We start from the raw sequence: 24,058 nt of genomic DNA on the forward strand, positions 1-24,058 counted from the left end.
GCCTTCCTTTCAGTGCTAACAGTATTTAACAGAGACAAACTGAGACCTTTTATTTTTTTTCTTGCCTTCAGCATACACATATCCTAGGTGTTAAAAGAAAAGGTACATTTCCTGAAGGACACCATTCTGGAAAAAGAAAGCCCTACTGTATTTCAGAAGAACATGTGTGTGTGTGTGTGTGTGTGTATATATATGTGTATGTAAGTATATATAAAATAGTTCTGTGTGAAACTGCAGAAAGGTGATAAAATTAAACACTTTTTTTTTTTCCACTTAGCTATTTCTCCACCCAAAGAAATAATTTGGGACAAAAGATGAACAATGTGTTTTTCTCAATATTTATTTTTCCTCTTGTGATCATGAGACTTCTCAGGTTTTCTCTGCAGGTTGAGGGAGGTGATCCTTCCCCTCTACTCAGCACTGCAGAGGCCACACCTGGAGTGCTGTGTCCAGTTGTGGGCTCCTCAATACAAGAGAGAGATGGAGCAACTGGAGAGAGTCCAGTGAGGGGCCACTAAGATGATTAAGCCACTGGAGCATCTCTCATAAGAGATGAGATAGCTGGCTTGGAGAAAAGAAGGCTCGGGAGGATCTTATCCATGTGTACAAATAGCTGAAGGGAGGGTGCACAGAGGATGGAGCCAGGCTCTTTTCAGTGGTGTCTGGTGCCAGGACCAGAGGCAATGGGCACAAACTGAAACACAGGAGATGCTGTCTGAACATCTGGAAACGCTTTTCCACTGTGAGGGGGACTGAGCACTGGCACCAATTGTCCAAAGAGTTTGCAGAGTCTCCATCCTTAGAGAGAGCTGAAAGCTGTCTGAACGTGGACCAGAGCAACTGGCTCTAGGTGGCCCTGCTTGAGCAGCAGCGGTTGGACAAAATGACCTCCAGAGGTCCCTTCCAACCTCTGCCATTCTGTGATTCTGTGTCAACCACGAAACAAAATCTAACCACTTAATACAAACAGTATTATTGTAAACAATTAAGATCTGCTACCACCTTCACAGAAACTGGTAATATGTAAGACAAATACAAGCAAAATTTCATGAAAATACAGACTTAGAAGCATGCATTCTCTCAAACAGATTTATGTAAGCATTTCTTCTAAATAGCCGGAGAAGGAAAGTTGATAATAAAGTATTAAACATCAAATTGCAGATATCAACTTTACACTAATATAAAGAGAACTGCAGAACTTACTAAACCAGTCGTGTGTTGGATTGTTATCTAAATGCTTTGGATAAAGAGATTTGGAAGGACAACTCGGGAATCAGCTCTGTTCTTGCAAATTGGAAGGGAACTCCCATAATAACATGAGAAACTTAGGGCTAGGCACTGAGGCTCTTATCAGTTAAAAAAAATTCTTCCTTAAGCAAAATTCTAGCTAAAGTCCAAACCAAAAATTTTACAGAAGAGGCATTGATTGGTCCACAAAAACTGAGGGGATGAAAAGCAACTCCATTGTCTTTCTGTGCTGTGCTATTTCAAACAATGCATTACTAAGTCTGAAACATGAAAGCATTGATTTACTAAATTATGAGGCAAGGGATCGAGATGAAAGAAGTTGGTAAATTTTTTTCTCCTGTTCTCATTTTTTGAACAGTGTAAAACTAGCCAGGTACCACAGTGGCAGACTTACTCTGCTTGAAAACCCTCACTCTGTACCATTAATGATGAATAGTTGACCTGTGCAGTAATGGAGGGAGACTTTCATTGTCTGTGTGGATAATCTGCAAATTTTGTCACTCTCACCTTACAGAAACAAGTAGCTGATTATTCTCTGCTTATCTACCACTGAAGTTTGTGAGTAACTGCGGAGTAAAGCACTATTTAACGTCATTGAAGGTGTCAAAAGCTAGGCTTTATTAACCAGCAGAGACAAGAAAAAGTTCAGGGTTGAGGGCATATGACTTTCTAATAGGGACAAGGGAAAAAACAGGGTAACAGACAAAACAAAATACAGACAATATGCGCTTTCTTCAGTTTAGAGGTAATACTAATTTTTAGGCACCTATGTGCTTTTGGCTCAGACGGTCTGGAAGAATAGTTTGGATTTAAATTAAACTTTGTGCTCACTTACAACAGGTTTGACCAATACTATTACATTTCTATTTAATTACAGTACAACAAAAAAATTTCCAGAAAAGCCTAACAACATCAAATGAAAATGAGAAGTAAATTTAGAACCAATATTTAAAACTCTTCGGAACATATAATATTTGTAAGAAGTCCTAGATGGATATCAGTACTGTCTAGTACAATCTTCTCAGCAAAGTAACATTCAGATTGAGGACATAGTTTGCCAAAAGTTTGTTCTGGTAGCTGCTTTGCACAACCCAGATTTCTCCTCTGTCCCGCTGATCACTTTTTCCTCTGCATGACCCTTCAACTATGCTGGCAGAACTCTCTCTGAGAGACAGAACACCAAACCACATAAAGGAACAGATGTGTGTAAAAATAACCCAGAAGAAAAACCTGTTATTTTGAACCCAGTTCATTTCCTCAGTCTAGTTTATTTTATAGCTTCACAACAGCTGGAGAGACACAGCTGAAGAAGCTGTCGTAGGACAAGCTTGAGCAGTAAGAGAAGGGGGACTGTGTAAGCTGCCTGTGCTACCAAAAGAAATGCCTGTCAAGCAACAGCTTCAGCACTCTTGCAGCCAACTTTCCAACATGGTCCTCCTTGTCTGTTTCAACACTTTGAATAAACAGGGACCTAAGAAGAAGATTGTTTTGATTCTGTTGCATCCTTCCTATCTGATTACTAACACCTGCTGTAAAAGTTTGTACTATGGGTTTCTACAAAGTATAAACAAGGACATCAAGTATATCACCATCACTATACAGAACTAGCCATTCACTATAAACGTGAGCTAGCTTATAACAAGAGACCTAAAAGGCAAATAGTCTGACACTTTTGTCATTGGGTTCCTTGTAAATCTCTTATCTGAGCAAGGCCATGTTTTTGTGATACACTCATGAAACTAGAACGGATTTTCTGAGCAAGAATACAATGAAATTGTGCTAGAAATGTAATAACACTAGGAAATAGTTAAAAGAGGGAAAAAAAAAAGGAATGCTTGCTCTACCTGCTTAGGTTCTTTTCTACTTGATGAAAAGTATTTTATATCAGTTGCAATATTTCTAACACCAAAAATCTTTTATTTGCTGTTCTTCCCCAGATATATCTGCACCTTGGATCAAGCTCTGATTTTATACCATTACATATGCAAGGCCTGATCAATTAAATCTTTCTGTTGCTCTGTATGAACACAAAGCAGAAGCCTCTTTCCCATTTCACAAGTGACTTTGCACACGTGACATTATGTAAACTCTGTGTCTGAGGAACATTTTTCCACCTCTGGGGCTGTAGGTGTATATCCAGCCACACTCCCACACAATGGTAGTATGAGACCTACAAACACATCTTGATTCTGGGACAGACCTGGCATGCAGGCTGGGAGGAAAGCACTCTGCTTGCCAGCCAGGCCTCATCAACACACATCAGCCTCACAGTCTGCACATAGATGAAGAATCTAGGACACAGAGACAAAATGTCCGTGTTCTCACAGAACACAGTAGACAGTAAGAAATATATGCCAAATATAAAATAAAGTGGAAAACAGCACACCAAATAACCCAGTAACTAATTTCTGTACATGTCATTTCCTTCTTTGAATAAGGGGTATATTGTTCTGAACTGTTCCCGACTGGGTCTGTTTGCAAATTAGTGCTGGCCTTCTCAGCACGTCTGACCTGTCCTTAAAACAACACAAATGATGATGGCTCTTCCTGAGTCAATACTGATGCCACTGCCTCATAGAGGACAGCAAATGATTGTTTGCCATCACTTCACTTTTGATTTTCTTGATTTTGTCCTAATGGCATAAACTTCCAATGTGTACATCCCTTCAGACATTACCTTCATATCTATTTCTGTACCGTGGATCTGTTGAGCTACTGTTTTGATGATTCCAATGACAATGTCCTGGAGCCCTTCTCTTTCTGAATAGTAATGCAGAATGAGTCCCTTCCCCTTCTCCGCATCAGTGCATCTAAAGGAAGGGGCTCGCATACCCGGGTAAATAGTGGCAAGGTGGTCATGCAAAGCATCCAGGTTCTGGAAGAAGAAATTAAAAACATGATTATAAGTCATTCACTTATTAGTTCTGAAAAAAGTAAGTACATATTCTGTCTAATCTGAAAATTTCCTTTCTCCTACTGCTCACACTCCCTGTGCATTAATTTGCCTTATTGTTTGTAGAACTGTCATCATAGCAGGCTTTTCAGGTAGCTCATGATGTTCTCTCCGTCTACTGTGGCAATATTTGGACAATGAATGGCATCAAAATTAGCACTATTAAAAATTACTCCAGATAGTAAGAATTCATGCTTGACTATGCTGTATTTTGAAACTCACCGATGAATAAATAGCTCATGTGTTTCTCAATCCTGTACCCCAACCATTTTCATCCCTTCTGAATTCTAGTCCCTATAATCTCCTCTTCATATGTGAATTTATGTGTCAGATACAAATACGCATGTCTGAACAAACATGAATCTTCTTCCTTATTCTCAATGAAACAGGCTAGTTCTGACACCATAACGGTCAACCCAAGTCTACAGGGCCTGACAAAGTCTCAAATTTTGAAGTAAAGATTTAAATGATTAAATCATTAAATCAACCTCAAATACACACTTTCTTTGAGAATAATTGAAAAAATCCACAGAATTCATAGAACATACCACAGCTGCTGTAATAATGTTTCAGAACAGGCTATTAAAGAAAGGGAAGAGATCTTCTATTTTTCCAGCTGATGTCCTGGACATCTTACGCATTTAACTTTAAATTTTGAACAGACAAATTGCTATCTGGAGAGGAAAGCTAAATGATAAATTTATAGGCATATCTAATAAGGACATTAAAAAGAACGACGAGATCAAAGTCACACTTAGAACACAATGCTAGCTCCGACTTTGGTTATGAAGCAATTACCAAGGCTCCAGTTTGCTATTTACTGTATATTTAACACAGAAAGAGCAACCTAGAGCAACCTTGCTGGATAGTGTTGCAACCCACATAATTATTTACCTATGTTGTAAAATTCATACAACTCCTTTACATCTGAAGTCCACAACACTACTGCATATTTTAAATGTTGTTCTCCCACCCCCTACAGGCAACTGGTAGCACCAGGCTTTGCATGTTGTTTTCTGTCAGCACAAGAAGTGAGATGAAAATATTTTCAAATGTGCTGTCTGGGCCATTCTCCACCTTTCACGAGCATCTGTCAATCATCAAATTTGTGGAAGCATACAGAACTTGATTTCATGTGAGCTGTGAAGTGCTCCAACAGCTGCCTCTTCTCCTGGGAGGCCTCCAGAGGAAACGAGACTCTTAGAAATGAATTCTGTAGCATGCACTCAGCCTGGAACTTCCTCCTTCAGTTTTTTATCAAATTCATGTTGTTGTTGCTATATTAACACCTCCAAATTAAAACCTGAAGAGGCAACAATCCGGGAGTCAATTCATTCCAGCTGTTAGTGGGCATTCAATTGCAAAAAGTATAAAGCTTGAAGGCAAACTCTGCCAGAACTTTGCAGGGTTCAAGACGATGAAATTGGAAGAGACTGCTTTGAAAGAGTGTGGATGAGAAGAGAGCAAGAGAGCTGACTGGCTCTGAGGGAGTGCCCCACAATCTCCTTAATCAGATGCAGAACTGCTCTTTCAGTACACATGCCTCAGAAAGAGATGGGATATATCGACCTTTTGGAAAAAAACTCTTAAGGAGATACATGGGAAAAGATGATAATCTTCCAGTTACACAGTCACCAACACCTGAGGAATTTCAAAAGGAGTTTGCTATGGGAAATGGCCAATGTCAAGGACAGAATTTTTATAAGATGGTTGTCTAATTATTAACATTTAAGTCCGGCACAAGTGTTGCTAACAAATGGCAGTAGTCCACCCTTCTACAAGACCCCATTACTGACTTTGTCCAAGCAGTGTCACAGGCAAGCCCATGTGATATGCCCTTCAGTCTTGACTTTCTAATCATCTAGAGTGGGGGGACTCTCCCCAGGATGTACTGCAGCTGCTTTCCAGTCCCCAATGTGTCTTTTCTCCCTATGCATACAGATTATGGGGCGAGCAAAGAGCTTATTGTATTAGGAACCTTGCTACAACACATAGTCAAGAAGCAGCAGAGAGGTGCTTCCAGACCAAGGAGCTGAAATCACTCCCAGATCCTGCCATTTGGACACTGTCATTGTCACTCCCACTCCTATTTTTTGTTCTGTTTGATCCATTCTAAATTGACCTTGCAGCTTCTGGAAGAACAAATCTGTCTTTTTTTCTAGTTTGTTCACTTGCTGTGGGCCAGAGGTGCAGTCAGGTACAGATAATAATAGGTTAAGCTCTCTCCCTGAACTGTTGGCTCCTAGACTGCTCAGATGTATGCCAGAGCTTGCGCCGGGGCCAGAGACATGAATTCTAGAGCTTTGTAGAGCAGTGATCAGCCCCATGGTGAAACACAAAGGGATCTCCAAGCGGGAACATGCAGTGATACTAAATCGGGCACATCCTGGCCTGTCTAAAAGCAAAAGAGTTGTGATTGGCACCTGAAATACAAAGTTATGCTGTTCAGCTCTGTGTGGTACAGAGCATCTGGAAACTTCTCTAAGAGGAATTAGTCCCCTGAAATTTATTGCACTGCAATTGTGAACAACTAAATGGCCATGTAAATGATTCCCTAAATGAGAGAACTTACCACTACTTCAATGTTTGATTCGCATTCAGTAGAAAGCTACCGAACATAACATAAAAGCACACTTGGGGTTTCTTAGGAGGTACCTCTTTTCACACTGCTTCTCTTTAACAGTGTCTTTCAATATGATTTGCATTTTTCCAGGCCTGTGTTTTTCATAGAAAGTATAAATATTAGATTTAGTTGTGCTATCTTTTTCCTCTTTCATGAAGCTTGAAGTACCTGTGTTTCATCTACGAATAAACTAAATTTTGTCAGAGATGTCAAGGGAAACAGAACATAAATGAGAGATTTCTTTTCAGATGTTTTAAAAAGCTGCAGCCCTCAATTATTTTGCATATCCTGGACTCAGTACAGATTTCAAGAAGCACCTTTTGGAACTCTATTATGTATTTTAAGAATTTGACAAAAGTTCAGCACATTAAAACCAATCTGCACCTATTTTTGTAATAGGTATATAAATTAGTTTCCTGACCTAATCTGACTGCTGCAAGATGCAAAAATAATAAATCACAGATAACGTTGATTTTCCATCATAATAAAAAGCTAAAAAGTACACTTCTGGCACAGCTACTAACACACTAGGCCTGTTAAAATTTACAGAAGTATACAATAGCCAATGTAATCTGTAAACACTGAAATTCAAACAAAGCAGCTTAAAATACTGTCATCAGAATATAAATGTAAGCTGTTCATGCTTTTATAGAGGTTTGGCGTGCACTACAAACATCTCCAGTCTTTTCATCATCACACATAGTAAGGAATGGAAAGAGAAGTATACTATATGAAAAAGGGGATGAGGAAAGGAATAGGGAAGGACTGGCCCATCCATGTGTACCCAAAGTGATGGAGCAACGGGCCAGCTACACCTTTTTTTAACTCCTCCCCTACTCTCGCTCAACCCTAAGTGCAACTTCAGCACGAGTCATCCTTAAGAATTACATTTATCTGAAGGCTTGCTTTGTGGGCAGCCTGTGAATGAAGCTAAGAAATATCAAGGATGTCACATCCCATAGACAGACAGTGGTATACAGATCACACATGGTATGCACATGTTGGAGCAGACACATCCCCTGCCTGTCTGCCCAGCAATTACAGTCCATGGGATTTGTACAAGAAATGTGGGTTGACTACATCTAGGATGCTCTGGAATAATCCAAATTTTGGGGCAGGTAGCGAGTAAATTACAGGAGTAAATTTTCTAGCAATCCAGCAAACTATGCACTCTGCTCTTTCCACTTATTATCACTGGAGAGATTTTAAGGCAACAGATGACAAGAGGCTGATAAATTTCCAGTGAAAATCAATAGAGATTCAACACTCAGCTTTTGGGCAATCTCCCGTGAAATCTTAATCACGTCAGTGTTTTTAAACTCATTACAGCACATAGTTCTCTCCAAGAGTGATATATATCACAAATCTTAAATCCAAAGTGTATTTTTGAAGGGAACAATTTTCAGGTGACAAAAAAGGGAAGCCCATTTTTTCTAGAAATCACACTTTAGAGAAGTCACTACATTTCTTCCATGATACTGAAAAATTGTTTTCATTTTGTTTTGTTTTACAGTGCAGTATCATGCTGTTCTGCAGTTAGGAAAGCATAAAAATTAACTTAAACACTGGTGCTCTATCCCACCCTCAGTTCACGGATGAAGGATTATGTCTTAGAGATAAGCTGTGTATGAGCACCAGCTCTGTACATAATGTACAATAAGAAATAACCAGTATCTACAACTAGTCAAAGAGAACTTAGGAGAAGAAATATCCTACATATCTGATGACCACATTTTGTTAGTATAAACAAGGTGAGTCTTTTTACTTAACACACATGGACAATTTGAATTGGTGGGTTTTTTCATGTCTCTCATACTCCATACGTTTGTTACATACGAAAACTCCTGTTAAAAACTTTTTTTTGGAATTTCAAATGAAATTTCAGATTTATGAATGCCTCCGCAACCCCAGCTTACATGCCTTTTCACTACTTTTTTATGAAATCGAACAGTCAAAATGCTATGGGAAAATTATTACTCTATCAGGTAACTGAATAATATATTAACCGAGAGGGAAAGAGAACAACAATGCCAAAACTGCTGAGCAGTGGAAAGCTCTATAGAATACAAATACCAAGGAACAAAGTTTTCAGACACCTCTCCACAAATAACTGGAAGATTATACAGCACAGCCTATATCTCCAAATCTTTTTCTAATCTGTTGACTAGACCATACTTCTGTCTGGTATCCAAAATAATTTGGCACAAAATTCTTACCTGCAAAAACTCTCTGACATTTGAGCCCAAGACACGTAGAATTGTATCATAACCGGATTCTTGACAAAACACAAAAAACATCTTCCCAAACATTTGAAGAATTTCCCCGGCATTTAGATCTAGTTAAAACAGGAAAATATGATTCAGTCCAAACACTGCATTTCATGCATTTTGCTTAATACTTTAGTCTCATATTCATAGATAAGAAAGACAGTACCTAAACTCTACCCAGATCCAGCAGGTCAAGAATATGAGGAAAAACAAGATTTTGGGTCCACACGGCAAATAATGGGTATTCAATACAGGAATTTCATTTGGATTTACCAATTACCATTATGACTTTGCTGCATTGTGCATTTCACGCATGTATAGCATTTTAGATTTTGATGCAGATGATAGGAAATAATTACTTGAAAATAAAGGAACTCAGTTGTTAGTAGTGCTCACCTCAGGGGAGTTACTTCTGGTTTACAATAGCATGAAACCACATCAGCTGCTCCAATTCAACATAACTACTAGAGTCATCATAGTCTTATGAGTTCTTGGCTAGTTACTGATTCAGAACAAATTCATACCGCACTTGGGTGTGCAGATAAAATAATACTGATGGGCATAATTCTACCTTTGAAATTCCAGACCAGAGCTGCAATGACTGAAAATGAATGGGACCCGAATCAATGGCAGATATGAAATGAAATGTGCCCATGCCACAAACATTTCTGTTAACTGAGCATGCTTGTTCAGCAGAGCGATCAAGGACTCATTCACGGGCTGCTCTTGCAGCAGTGGTTGAAACCTGGGTGTATTGGCAAGGTAGCTACAGCGGTATATTGTTACTTCATGACTGCTTGTAATACTGACCGTGCTCTGTGGATGAGGTATATTACTGCAGTTTAAGGCATACCTATGACTTGGAATACTTTGGAAGTAATAAAAATCACCTCAAGTAATAAAAGTAATAGAATTATCTTAGATGAATAAAAAAAAAAAATCTTTTCTTCTGAGATTTTTACAAAATTCCCTCTTTGACCAATACCCTGTTTTCACTTCCTCTGTGCTAAATCCTGTTTCTCTCTGCTACATGGATTTTGGGGGGGGGGGGTGTTATCTTTTATGTGATAACTGGGCAAAGAAGATATCTGTATTACTTACTGAGGACTTTGCTTGCAGCTGCAACCAGATCATAGGTTTTGGAATCATCGTAAATTATTCTGACAAGAAACTGCCCTTCTTCATCCAGCTGTGCCTCCTTCCTAAAAAGAACATAGAACAAAATCTTTTTGGTTGAGGGAGAAGCACCATATCGATAAATCAATTATATATTGCTTGGTATTAATCTTTTAAATAAAGTAAGTTTGTAGGTTCTACCTTTAAGAAGCTACTTAGGATAGAAAATTAGAAATAAATCTGTTCCATATCTCAGAGTCATTAAGGTACAATATAAATATTTCAGACCACCTGTGTTCCAAGAATAATAATTAGCTGTGAGAAAATAAACACAATTTTTCAGTACAGAGCCTCACAAAGAAGTTGCTGAACTAATAAGGACAGAATTTATATTTTAAAATAGGGGAATATCAATAATCCAGCCCAAGATGGGCTCTTTAAACACTTTTTAAGCAAGTGGTTTCGTTCCTTCCAATTTTGATTACACTTTATTTACAAAAGGCATGGGATGTTTTTAACAACCATTTGCATATATCTTCAAAGAGGAATCTAAAATCCAGATGTAGGTACCTAATCAAACACCTTTTTTCCAGAATTCTGCACAGACCCAGCAGATAGAAATAAAAAAAAGGATTCTAAGATTTTGTAAGGCCTTGTTCTCGCATTGCACATCAGTTCTTCATGAGTAAAGTGTCACCACTTAACTAAAGCACAATAAAAATATACATTTCTTCACTAAAGGAAACAATTCTCAACTCCAGGTTTAAGACAAGACTCATGCATATGTCACATGCACACTCACTCCTGCTGCTAAGTAAAAAACCAAAACAAAATGACTCCTTTGTTTTTCAGGATCATTTGTTATTCTCTTCAGCTTGAACATTGAGTCAGCAGCTTGTCCAAAAGGCAGCACAACTCTGTAGGCTGTTTTTTTTTTCCCTGAGGAAAACAAGTCAATATCCCTAGGCAATGAACTGCTGTGCCTTCCAAGCCTTGTATTTGACACAAGTGAGTTGCTAGGGAGGGCCCACAAGAGTCTTCCTCCCTGTTGTACCCCATGTGCTTAACACAGGAGCCAGGCCACTGGTGTTGCAGTGGTGGCTGAGTCCCAGCTCTCTGGAGGAGGACAAGGAGCACCTTCGTGGGCAGGCAGACACCAGGACCCTGAAGGGCCAGCTGCCCCGTGTGGCTGGTCCTGCTGTGCAGAGTGTGCCAATGGACATGGCCGTGACTCTGTCCTGTTGCAAGTGCAAGTCGCATTCTGTGTTTGCTCCTCATTCCCTGGCATGTTCTCCTTCAGCAGAGAGAGGGGGACGTGCAGGGGGCAGACTGTGGTCTCCAACGAAGCCATGCTTTGTTTGTTGAAGTCCTCATCTGGCAAAGGGGCACAGCCTCCTTTCTCAGTATAGTTTTTATAATAGCTGTTCACCTTCTGTGATCTCGCCTACAATGACTCTCTATAAAGACAATGTGCTTTGCAGAAATAGTGACAAAAGAGGAGACATTTGTAGGTACTCATGCTCTAATTTATGTGCTTAGAATGTATTTTGGCTCAGCAAAACTAATATGATCATGGCATCGCTAGTATCTTTGCAGGTGGAGGGTCACGGCTACCTCATTAAAAAGACAAGATCCCCTTTCATCTAAACGCAGATCTATGCTGCAGAACACTTCAGAAAGACAAAAGAAAGGCAAAGAGGTAGGAAAGCCTAGAAGAGAATGACTGAATCACACCTTCTTATGTCACAGCAAAAAAACAAAAAAATTAGCACAGGGAGTTGTTCTTCAGAAAAAGCCTTAGAATTAGAAAAAATATCAAAAAGGCAGACAATGAGGTAGTTTTTTATAAAAAACCAAGCATATGTCATGCAAATCAAGACATTCATCATCTCAGGACTGGAATAATTATTTTTCTAACATACAAATGAAAGAGAACCATGAGTAAAAAATTATTTACTAGTATCATGCTAATGAAGGGCTTTTACCAGCCTAGGACAGAAATGCTACTTGAGATAAGGCTGAAACATACAGTGTAAGAGCCAATATTTCTAACTGCTCTAAATTTCTAATGGTCATCAGAGGAATTATAAACCTATAAAATAAATAAACCTATAAATCTATTATGTAAAATCCTACATCCTCTTTTACATCAAAATCTTTGTCTCCATCATCATAACGTGATCAACCATCAATCAAAACAAGAGTCTTTGACTGAAACTTAGATTCTAATTTTCTAGAGCTGGCATAATTCATTTTAAAAATGAAATAATACAAAATAATAATGCCTGCACAACAATTCAAGCATTTACAGTTGTAGTGGAATTATCCAGCCATACAAACAGAAACATTTTCTGTGTTACACAAGGCGGAGAGAGGTCTGAGAATTAAGTACTCTTGTTCATCTTAAAACTGCTAGATGGCAAATGGTACTGCTGATACAGCCTGATTCCAATCTCATATGGTAGTACTGTATTTACCTAAATGAAATTACTTGTAATTTAATCCTCCAATTAGTAATCATCAGTCTTTGATAAACTGTTATCAATGGAAGTCTGGAACCGTTATTTTCTTTTTCCTCTTCATCTTCCTTTAATCTTGCTCATCACATTCTTACTGCTGATCAAAAATTATACATTGGTTTTATATTTCAAAAATATATCTACTTTTTAAAATTAATTAATGAACTGCTACTTGACATATACATTTTTATACTCACTCTATGAATAGGCATAATGAGCTTAAAACAAGCTAAGCAATTTTCCCAAAGTAATATGACAAGGCTATAGGGGAGGTAAGACCAAATATCCTATATAATTCTACATAAAAGGAACATAATCCTCTATTCAATGGCATGAGAAACATTAATAAACTTAATGGTGTGGGTTTTTTCTTAAACTCTTCGGGAACTTCCCAAAAGGAGTAAAAGAACAGACAGTAGCAAGCAGGACAAAACTGGCTTCAAGAGTGTTTTCAGAGATACAAAAAGATACAGTATTACCTTTTTTAAATCATCAATTACAATAATTTATTCATTACTTGAAGAAACTGTGTATTTATACAGAAGCAAGCAGAAATGGTATGCGTACACACAGTCCCCTAAAACACTCTTATTTTCATACTCCAAAATAGTACTTCTGGTCTTCTTCCCCAACCATTCTCTAAAAACTTCTGATCAGCCTGCAGGATATCAGGTCTCACTGATTCCTGAAAACAGCTCCCATGCCACATATTCCCTCTTTTCCTAAGCAGGAGGAGAGCTGGAGTTACTGATGGGAAACATTGTCTTGAAGCATATGAGGTTAGTCAGGGACAAGAAGGTAGAGTTTATATTTCCTAAGCACTGAACTGAAATTAATATGAGAAAAGAAAACCATCTTGATTCTTTGATTCTCACAACATGATATGTAACTGGAAGTCAGATACAGTTTGGAGGGAAGTTTGCAAAGGGTGAACAAACTTTCCCACATCTCTGAAACACACTGTGATTTCTTTTAGTTTCTCTGATCTCAGCCAAACCACAAAAGATAACATACACATCTGGAAAAGCAATGAACATCCTCAAAAATACTGCATACTTGCACAATCCAGTAGACACAGTTTTTGTGTGTGAGAATTTCCCTGTTAAAAATTGACCCAGTTTGATGATGCCAGTATCTCTTTCAAAACTTCTTACATTTCTTTCCAATTACATTGGCTGCAACTTTTCCTGTTTCCTTCTCTGCACCAAGCCAGAGAAGGCTTTTTTCTTATTTTAATTGTCTTTAGTTTACTTTGTCAAAGTTTTTTCTTCAACAGCTGAGGTTCTCTGAGCCACCACTTTTTCAAATCACCATTGGTTATTAAAATGCCTATTCCATTTAGATTATTTTAGCTATCTTGTTTTTCTCCAGTTTTCTCTAGATGCTTTGGATCACTCGGCAGCCATCTTCTCTGTAGCCTTAATGATGTATTTCCCATTAAAATAACTTTATTGATGAAGTTAAACAAAAAATAGTTCCATTAGCACTCACATCTGCATTCCTTGGATATAATTTTCTGGGGTGAAATTCCCTGCTAGAGCCTTAGAAGGCTTCACTCTGCCTCAGTATTAGCAGTCTTACCGTGCATTCCAGCAGTACAGGAAAAGGACCCAGTGCTTGTACTGCAGGCTTATATTCCAAAACAAAAAAAAATGTCCTGTCTTTTAGTTATTTTTATTTTCAAAAGACAGAGAAAAATACATTAAAAAAATGTAATCCAACAAAAGCCAATCTCATTTGGGGAAATTTTTTCTAGAAAATTTGTCAAATTAAATATTTACTCCTGCACGGGATTACACTCCTTGCTCAAAACCATATGGGCAACAATCTCTTTGCTTGTCCTGCAAATATGGCAAATCCCATGACAGTCTCTGATCTAAACCTGTGTCAAAAGATAAACTGCCTTTTTAAAGTCTGTTCTTGAAAATTATTATATTCCAGAACTTTTTTTTTTCCTTGCCAGGATAATTCCCTCTCCATACCTCTGTTCCCTGTTGCGCTGGTACATCCCAATCATTTAGCTAGATGCTGAGCTGAAATATAATTCAGTTAGATATTTGTTCTTCTGGATTATTTTTCTGCTGGATGGATTTCCCTGTCTGCTTCATCACCTGGTCACAGAAGTGGGTGTGCATACAGAATAATGTGTAGCCAGACGAAGTGACTGAGGACAGCATAGGAGGTTCAGTGAAGTCAGCTGAAGCCTTTCCCCTGCCTCCAGTGAGCTGCGTGTGCAGCTTCTGAAGCCTTCCTGACTCCCTCAGTAATCTGACAGTCGTGAGAACTTCCAAAAGTCTTTCTCTCTGAAGAATTTGATTAGCCTTAAGACTGCATGTGATGGGAAATGCTGCTGTAAGCTTATCCAAAATGGCCAATGCAATATGAAAACACTCCTATTTTTACAGACGCACTTGTCCTTCAGCAAGTCTACAGAATTGCAGGTCATCTAAAAAACTTGTATGGGAGAGCATATCAGCACCAGAGAGGCTGATCATGATGTGACCACCAGCACTCTAGGAAACAGGACAAAGTCATTGAAATGTTCATTCAGGTGAATGGGCAAACCCTAAATTGTTTCCTCATGGCTGCAGTTTTCTCACCTAATTACCTGACCGCCTGCCTGGTCTATCAAACCTGCCTGCATTTACACTATAGAACTAGTTCTACAACAAGGGTGATATGAAGAAATACATGATAGCGTTGTGAAAACTCTTATAACTAATACTAAAAATGAGGCTGCTTTGTTAGCTTTGCGGAGCTGCTGTGGTTGGCTGTCCATCAACAGCAATTCCTCCAGTGTGACATAGCTGTTTTTAACTCCATAATCTACGAGTACCATGTATGAAAACAAACCTGCCTGTGTGGAACAACAAGGTATGGCTACAAACCTGAGTATGTGAACTTTAAAAGAGCAGAAGGCTGCAACTGTATCAAAACAGTTTCCCTCTCTCTCCTGGCTGACAAATGGTTCATGAGCCGGGATTAGAACTGCAATGCATGCTTAGATGCAAAGAATTTACATTTGGCTGACCATATTTCACAGAATACTTCATAATCCATAGTTTTATGAAAAACTGTGGCATTTTCCTTGAAATATTTTGCTGCAGTCTTTATTCCCAGTTTTTTACCAGATAAAAATATGGGAGTAAATTAGCATAGCTCTAATGTTTTCTGCAGACTGCAGTGTTTGATCACAAAGGCATTAACAGCAATAACATGTTGGTGGCTTTCTTAAGGGCTTGACTGGAAATAAGCCAAAAGCAACAAGCTCTGGCAAATCCACTAATTCTTTAGTGAAGTAGCAGCACTACAGTAGCAAACTTTTATATGGCCTTTCTTTCAAAATAACTTCTAAGTCAAATAGAACAGAATTTACAATTAATGTCTCATTTACATTTCTGGAGACAAAAGAAGAATGTGCTTTGCTCCTCAGAAGTTTACATTCAAAACTTTAAAAAAATCCAGGATTTTAATGCTCTTGCCCAAACTGACTCCTGTTGTCAGCACACGGGATGTGATACTTCATGGTTCAAAACTTACATCCTATGTTATGCCTGTCCTAACTGCTACAGTCTGGCAGCCCTTTTTATTTACTCTAGGCTAATTTTGAATGATTACACAGAGCTATTCAAATTGTGGGAAACAAAGATTCCAGCCCAGACTTTTCTAAAATGCCTTTGTTTTTCTCCAGAATGTTTATATTATCCAGGTTAATGTGAGGAAGTTTACTTGGGGAAAAAAGAACCTTTAACCATTGTACCATGGAAAATAAAACAGCTATACAGAAACCATTTTTCATGTACAGGTTTGACCTTGAAATTAATGGAAAAATTCCTATTGAGTAGATCAAAGCAGGATCAAATCTTAAAGCAGCCTTTCCTCCATCAGTCATGCTAACACCCCCCAAACTGCTGTTGGTCTAGCGGCACAGAATAGCGTTACAGGTGATACTACGCGTGTACAATGGGCCTTTTGAAAATCTTTCCCATTGTGAAACTAGTTTAGTATTTGAAAACACACTACTAGTGTTCAAAGGTAATGTTAATAATTCACAGAGATGGATGAAATGTTAAGTGTGGAGAAACATTCTGACAAAAACCATTCTTAAAATCAGAACAGACCTTGCACTGCAAATTTCTAAACCACAGATTGCACACATTTTTATTTCACATAGTGGAAATATTTTCTCTGTTTTGATGTAGTAAGGATTTCTTCTGCCATCTTTAGAGAGTTTACAGACAACATAGTTGGAGAAGATGCCACATCAGTTTGGTCTTATTTACGTAGCCCATTCTGCACAAAGTGGGTTTTAATGTGGTTTTGCAGTCAGATTGCAGCATTTAAAGGGAATTTGAATAAATCATAATCAAGAAGAAGGTTGCTGCTGTCAGAACTTTTTTATTCACGTGAAGTAGCACTTGCTATCCTGTCTCTGTAGTCAGTCATAAAGCTGGAATTAGAAAAAACAATTCTTACAGAAAAAGAACCCCTCCCATTACAGAACTTTGCATGCAGTAAATATTGAGAAAATGTAATAGATACAAACAGGAAAAAAAGATGGCACAAGACTGCATGGAACAATTACTTTGTATCCTGAAGACGCACAGGCTTCTCCGTGATACAACAACATTATTATTTAGAAGCTGTTGGTGTCACTTTAACACATCATCTAGTGTCCCAAACACACAACTGGATCTCTTCCTATCAAAACTCCAGTCTAAAGTGCATGCCCTGGGTGTGTCACCTTGAACACACCACAACAACAGCTAGTTCCAAGACCACCTCTAGGACTTCTTCCATGATAGGTATTGTTTCTGTTGGGACTTTTGCCACCATTGTGCTTAACTGTTCTTGGTGTACCACGGATGGAAAAAGTGCTCATTAAATTGAAGAGACCAGTCAAAACAATCTTAATGACAAAATAACACTACTGCGCTTGGAAACCCAGCATGGTTCTGATCTCACCGATCGCAGCATGTCAAGCTTAATTCCGTTCCAAGAGTAACACTATTAAACAGAATTACATGTGTCAGAACTAAAGATGGTATCAGTGAAACCAGAATCATCGTCTTTGCATCTCTTTTACGTTAAAATGGCAAACTCACTGCTCATTATATTACTTTACAGATGGTTTGTGTTTTCAAAATGCTTCTCATCTTTCTTCCATGTATTTTGCAAAGATGCTTTGCTAAAAAATATTAAAAATATTGAACGACTTTTCTCACTCCTTCCAAAAGGGAAAAAAAGAAAATAGACTTATACATGTTGTGGATGGTCCAGAGATATTTTAAAACACCCAGCTGGGAAAAGCATAAATTATATTAAGTTACAAGATTAAATAAAAATGGGAATCTGTCCAGGAAAATGACGTTCCGGGTAAAGTAAATAGGTGTATTTATAGACTTCAGAGCTCTGAGCTATTTCCCAGTTTTACAGGCTGGATATGAGAGTGTTTAATGTAGGTTTTCAAAACAAGATAATCTTAGAAGATATGGTTAACAAATGTACGAGTTCTTTGCTACTACTCCAAATCCTAAAAATATTATTAAAAATATAAAGCTAGTATTATTTTTCTTCCTTTTGCATGAGTGGACTAAAAGGAATGGTATTTACAAAATACTCTTTTAAGCATTTCATTTATAAGAGTGAGTGATATAACACCTGGTATCCTGACAACTCTAAAAGCACTTCCCAATTCTGGAAAAAACGAAAAGTACCTAAGAGATACTGCAAGAACACTCACACCATGTTTCACAACACGCCCCTATTTCCTTTTAGCCAAGTCTTTCCCAGACGAATTAAAGAATTTGGCATCCATACAGTTTGAACTCCTGACCTCCAGGCAGGTCCTTCCGCTGTGAGGAACTGAAGGAGCAGGAAGTGTAGTGTCCTGACCCTACAAATCTTGTGAATAGTAACCTCCAGACCCATGAAGAACTATCTGTTCAGCATCAGTTTTAAGAAAACTTAAAAAAATACTGCTTAGGACTTCAGAATACTATGAAATAAAGACTTAGAAACATAACAATAAATGTTCCTACTTAATGCCACTTCCTGGATAAACACTCATTAATATTAAGAGGTGTATGGATTAAAAAATTAATCTGTTTCCTTTCACCATTAATGGCTTTCCAAAGTCTCTTTCTGACATCTATTTATAAGTAATCTGTATTTTTTTCAAAATTGTTATGAGATTGATTGAACAGAACACTCCATCTTCAACATCGGGTAAACCCCCACGGTGCTAAGGAGGCAATGAAAAATCAGTTTTCATGTTTTTTCACAGACCACTGCAATTAATCAAACTGAGTCCTACATGACCCAAAATAAGTATGGACTTCCAATCTAAAACTCTAGTGAATAGTCTATTTTTTCATCAGTGCTCATGGTGAGAAGGCAATTAAGATAATTAACACAGTATGTCTGCAATGTTTTTGAGCATGGAAGAATCAGTAACTTTAGGTAAACCGTAAAGCAAGCATTCTTTATAATAAATTAGTTGTGGGCTGGGGAAGGGAAATACCGAGCAAGCTCACAGCAGTTCAACAAAGCAGGAGAGATTATTCACACAGGACTGATTACCACCACTGCAATATACAGCTATACATGCCTATGTGGTAAAATCCATAACCCACTCGTTAGCCACCTTAACTCTACAGTTCCTGGGAAGAGAAGTACCTAAGAAAGGAACAGGAAAGCCAGCAATTCGATGGGAGAAATCCCAAAGGCATTAATAGATTAAAAAAAAAAAAAATTGAAGTTCTGGGCACATCCAAACCTACACTTAGATGTTTAAAAGGAGTTAGGCACCAAGGTTGTCTTGCAAATCAGCCCTTGTTGAGAAATACCACAAATAACTGGAAGGCTTTTCACTCACTTCAACTACACGTAGTAACTAACTGAAACGCCACACCTCACATTTTGTACAGATCTTTGATTCTTATCGCCTGTTTAGTTTGCATTTTTATTGCCCAGGCCACATTGTGGTTACGTAGGCATAATATGCACACTCACACACACATATACATACACACATTTATATGCATATGTATCTACCTATACAAATATAGTCTCGCCAAAAACTTTACGTTCTAAGCTGACGATTACCCATCTTCTCTCCTAGCAGAAATGACACTGTTAACACTGTAGACAGATTGGTATAGACTATGGTACTGTTTTACATGCTTTTTAAATAGGGTTGCCCTATATAGAGAGAACCTACGGTCAGCTGAAAACTTAGGAACGACATCTTCCAGAATTATTATGAAGAAATAAAACGAGTGTCTCATAAAGAGCCATAAGCATTTGATGAGCGTTTTTTTGTTGTTTTGTGAAAACAGGAAAGATGGACTCAGGTACCACTCGTAGCAACATTAGTGAAGTTTGCTCCAAGCCACATTTCCCTGCCTCTCCCTGAGCCTGCACTACGCAACCTACCAGTCACACCCACGAGCCCACAGACCTGTTCCTGTTCCTCCAGGCTACCAGTGCTTTCAGTACTGAGGCTAGATCCTACTTAGTTAATGCACAACTACTCTGTATTTTATTTTATCCCATTCATTGATATATAAACTCAGGCTTGATTTACAGCATAGTTTTCAAATCCAGCTCTGAAAACAGAATTATTTGTTTCTAACAAGCCTTCCTGTGGAACTGATCCCTATACTATTTGCATGCACAAGCATTAATTAGCTCTCCAACAAGCTCGTGAGGCCAATTATATCATTTCCATTTTAAATGGGCAAGACTACCACAGATCAAATAAATTTCATTAATTTTGGATGCCCAGGTTGAGACAAGTGGACCTGGTTTTGCTCACTTTTTGTGCTCAAAACACAGCATTCATGGACTTCACGTGCCATCAGCATCAGACCTACAAATTACCTGAGTTCCAGCACCTCTTAAGAGCTTACTGTTGCAACTTGTAACAACAGTCTTCCATTACAGTTTTTGTGCATAATTTTCTAGGCTTCTGAAAAGGGAAACCATAGTATAGTACGAATTATTATTACATCTAAACATTACGCTAAGCAATAGTAATAGGCCAAAACCTTGATTTTTACAGGATTCGTCCACAAATGTAAACTGTGTTTTGCCATACCAGTAAGCAGAAAAAAACAACTTTGACAAGGTGACATTCTGAACTCAGCATATAGACACAAGAAGTCAAGTGCCTTTATTCTGCAGCTATAAAAGGTTTTCAATTATTTGCTTTATTTAAGAAGCATAAAAATGGACAGGTTTTGCAATGCCAGAAATTCCCAGGAAACAATGTGAGTATAAAAAAAATCCGATTTTGTCACCTGTAAAAAAACTGTAATACATACCCTTAAAGGCAGAGTTGAGTAGGTTTTCTATTATAGGATTGGATTGGATTGGCAGTATTAAGTTTACGGCTGGACTCGATGATCTTAAAGGTCTTTTCCAACCTAAATGATTCTATGCTTCTATGATTTTATATTATTTACTATTTTGGAATATAACTGCAAATAAAATTAATCAGAATATCACATCATGTCAATGAGTTCATAAGTATCCAAACTCTAGTGAAAGTCAGTGGAGGACATTTTTAAATGCATAAATGAATAAAAGCATCTACCTCTCCTGACTTAACTAGCCAACCTGCAACAACACTGATGTACCTAACTGCTAGGAATGCCTTGGAAAATTTACCCAATAAACATGTATTCTTAAATCACCTACATTTTACTGCAAAAGCCACACTGAGTAACTAAGTCTGACCTATGTTAACCTTTACCAATATGATGCAGAAGTTTCGGTGTCTGTTTAGTTTTCTAAAGGCAAATGATAGCCCTACAGTTTATTCCACTCCCCCAAATTGTACAGTTTTCTACCACTTCAGTTGAACCCAATTTGAAACTGAGGAGAGGAGCTTTTCTCTTACATTGCACCAGGATAATTTCTCAACCCTGCATGTTTCACCGTTTTAACCATAACAGGAGAGTTACAGAAAACAAATTCTGATGAGTCAACTAGTGTGGAGCCTTGGTAGGTGATAATGTGTGAAGTCTGGGGGAGAACAACAAAAATGTCTTTCCTCATAGCACAAGTGATTGATTGACTTTCGCTCTTCCTTTGTGTGCACTTCCAGACCACTGGGTCCATGTAAAGTTTGTGCTACCCAGCAGGCTCCCTGGACCTTGAGCCTTGGCATTTAAGAGCATGTGTGGGCAGCACACGCCAGCCTAACCCACAAAAGGAGGACAAAAAAAGGCAAAGGCAGGATGATGCCTTAATTCTACACTAAGCATAGAGCACCAGGAAAATAAGATGCTTTCTGCATCCCATGCTAAGGTACAGCCAGCAAAGGATACATGGCTCTTGGGCCACAAAATGCCTATTCTGCTACTGCGGAAGTTTCAACACAGACCTTATTTTCTAAAATCAATAAAAAAGTGGTTTGACCTCTAGGTAGTTACTTTTTGCAAACACAAACTTTTCAACTTCTGTTCTAGTTTTTCCATGCTCATCAGGCTACACATGGTTTTGTGCAGACTTCTACCATAGAAACGGAAAGAAGATGAAGACTGCAGTTGACTAGTTGTGCCATTTCACTTCCCAAAACCAGATCTTTCATGTACCTCTGTGTGGGAAAAATATTAATTTATTCTACAGTCTTGTGATGAAGCATTTTAATGTGTTTTTTAATACGATATTTGAGTTCTCTTTCCTTTTCTTGGCAACATATTTGAAAGTGCCACAGTTTGAGCATCTAACCTGGCCTAAATTCAGATTTAGGAGCCCGTGGGAAAACCTTGTATTCATTTAATCAAACACAGAGGGATACTGTTGGGAAACACAGGATAAATGACTGTGTACATATTCCCTGCTAACAACAGGGCCCTAGCTCCCACATATTGTCCTGAAGCTGTTTCAAGAAGACATCCTTTTTTGTTACACAATTAAACCTTTAGAGCTGCTGAATGGAGTGCTCAGAATTTCACATATATTGGCTGTTCAGCTCAGCCAGATGTAACACCTGTTGCAGAAGAGCTCACATTTTATCATGATAGAAGCCCCTTTTAAAAATGTATAACCACACAATTTAAATGTGATGTCCACCACAAAAACATACCACAGAAGACAGAATTTCATAAGTCTTAGATTTTATATATTTTTTAATGTGGTTAATCTCTCTGTTTCATTTTGGACAGGCACATAGACAGTAATTCCACACACACTACTTACTATCACGTTCACACACTACCATATCACCCAGCACTACAAATCTGGCCTTGATCAGACATGAGCACATAACTGCATGTATGTGAGAATGGTGAGGCCTGACAATTTTTAGTTTATGTCAGCTAGTGTTTATGTTGGCTGCAGAGGAACTGAAGATATCTAATGCCAAGGGAATCTTGAGAACCATCTTTTCAAGCCATTGCAATTGTGGTCACACGATCTGAAATAGCCCTCTGGATATAACAATGACAAAATAAGATATTTGAGAGAGGTTTTCTCTTAAGCAGGGAAGGGACAAATCAAAAGTGTCTTCCCAGAAAAAACGTGGTTAACAGCTTTAAGTAACAGTTTATTTACTAAGAAAATAACTGTTTGCAGAATTAGTGGAGTGCTGATCAAAGAAGCGTGTCTCCATGCATTCCAGGTCCTAAATCCCTCCTTCCAAGGACTGAAGGAGTGAACTACAATGAAAAGTGTACATGCAGCTTACAACTGCCAGTAAGCAAAAGAAATTATTTTGCTGATTCATCTTCACTTTCCACTAACAAAAATCTGCTACTGCAGAATTCAGCTGCAGAAGGACTCTATCAAGTGGCTCTCGCTCCCCCCCCTTACTGAGTTTTGCTAAATCCCTCTAATGCTTCTAGGGCTTCATCACAAAAAAACTGAGCCCAAATTATCAATTCTATGAGTGGTAGCCAGAGAAAAACTAAGAAGAAACAAATTTTTGAGACTCTGCCATTGAGAAAATGAATAAAGGGTCCATATATCACGATTACCTTTCATTGATCATATGCCAGCTTTTTTCATCTTATTTTGAATTCAACCTATTTGGGATCAACAACGGTGGTTCAGAAACAGATGGCTTTGAATTGTTTTGGGTTTTAAGCATTTTAATTCTAGTTCTTTAGTAAAACCAAGCCATATTTCCATTGAGCCGACAAAATTGATATTCAGTAAAATTTCAGAGTATATACCATAATTTTTCCATGCGCTTAGTGCCTCATTGTAAAGGTTGCCTGATGTGTAAAAAAAAAGTCTGTTGTTTAGTTATGCTCTGTTTTAAAAGTGGATGGAAAAAACATAGAGTCTAGCTTTCCCAATAATTCCACGCTGGGACATTTAA

General features: G+C 38.1%; 1 protein-coding gene across 1 annotated transcript in view; it reads right to left on the reverse strand.

Moving 5' to 3' along the window:
* GUCY1B1 (guanylate cyclase 1 soluble subunit beta 1) overlaps positions 1 to 24,058 on the reverse strand; it is a 46,389-nt gene that overhangs the window by 18,633 nt on the left and 3,698 nt on the right. Inside the window, exons 3-5 of the mRNA XM_087737231.1 lie at positions 10,193 to 10,293; positions 9,041 to 9,159; positions 3,926 to 4,123 (exon numbers count right to left, since the gene is read on the reverse strand). Of these exons, the coding sequence (XP_087593357.1) occupies positions 3,926 to 4,123; positions 9,041 to 9,159; positions 10,193 to 10,293 (418 nt within the window). The remainder of the gene's footprint in view (positions 1 to 3,925; positions 4,124 to 9,040; positions 9,160 to 10,192; positions 10,294 to 24,058) is intronic.

This window comes from Nipponia nippon, unplaced genomic scaffold (assembly GCF_047370975.1).
Source record: "Nipponia nippon isolate SJK-2023a ecotype South Korea unplaced genomic scaffold, ASM4737097v1 scaffold_6, whole genome shotgun sequence".
Classification (NCBI taxonomy): Eukaryota; Metazoa; Chordata; class Aves; order Pelecaniformes; family Threskiornithidae; genus Nipponia; species Nipponia nippon.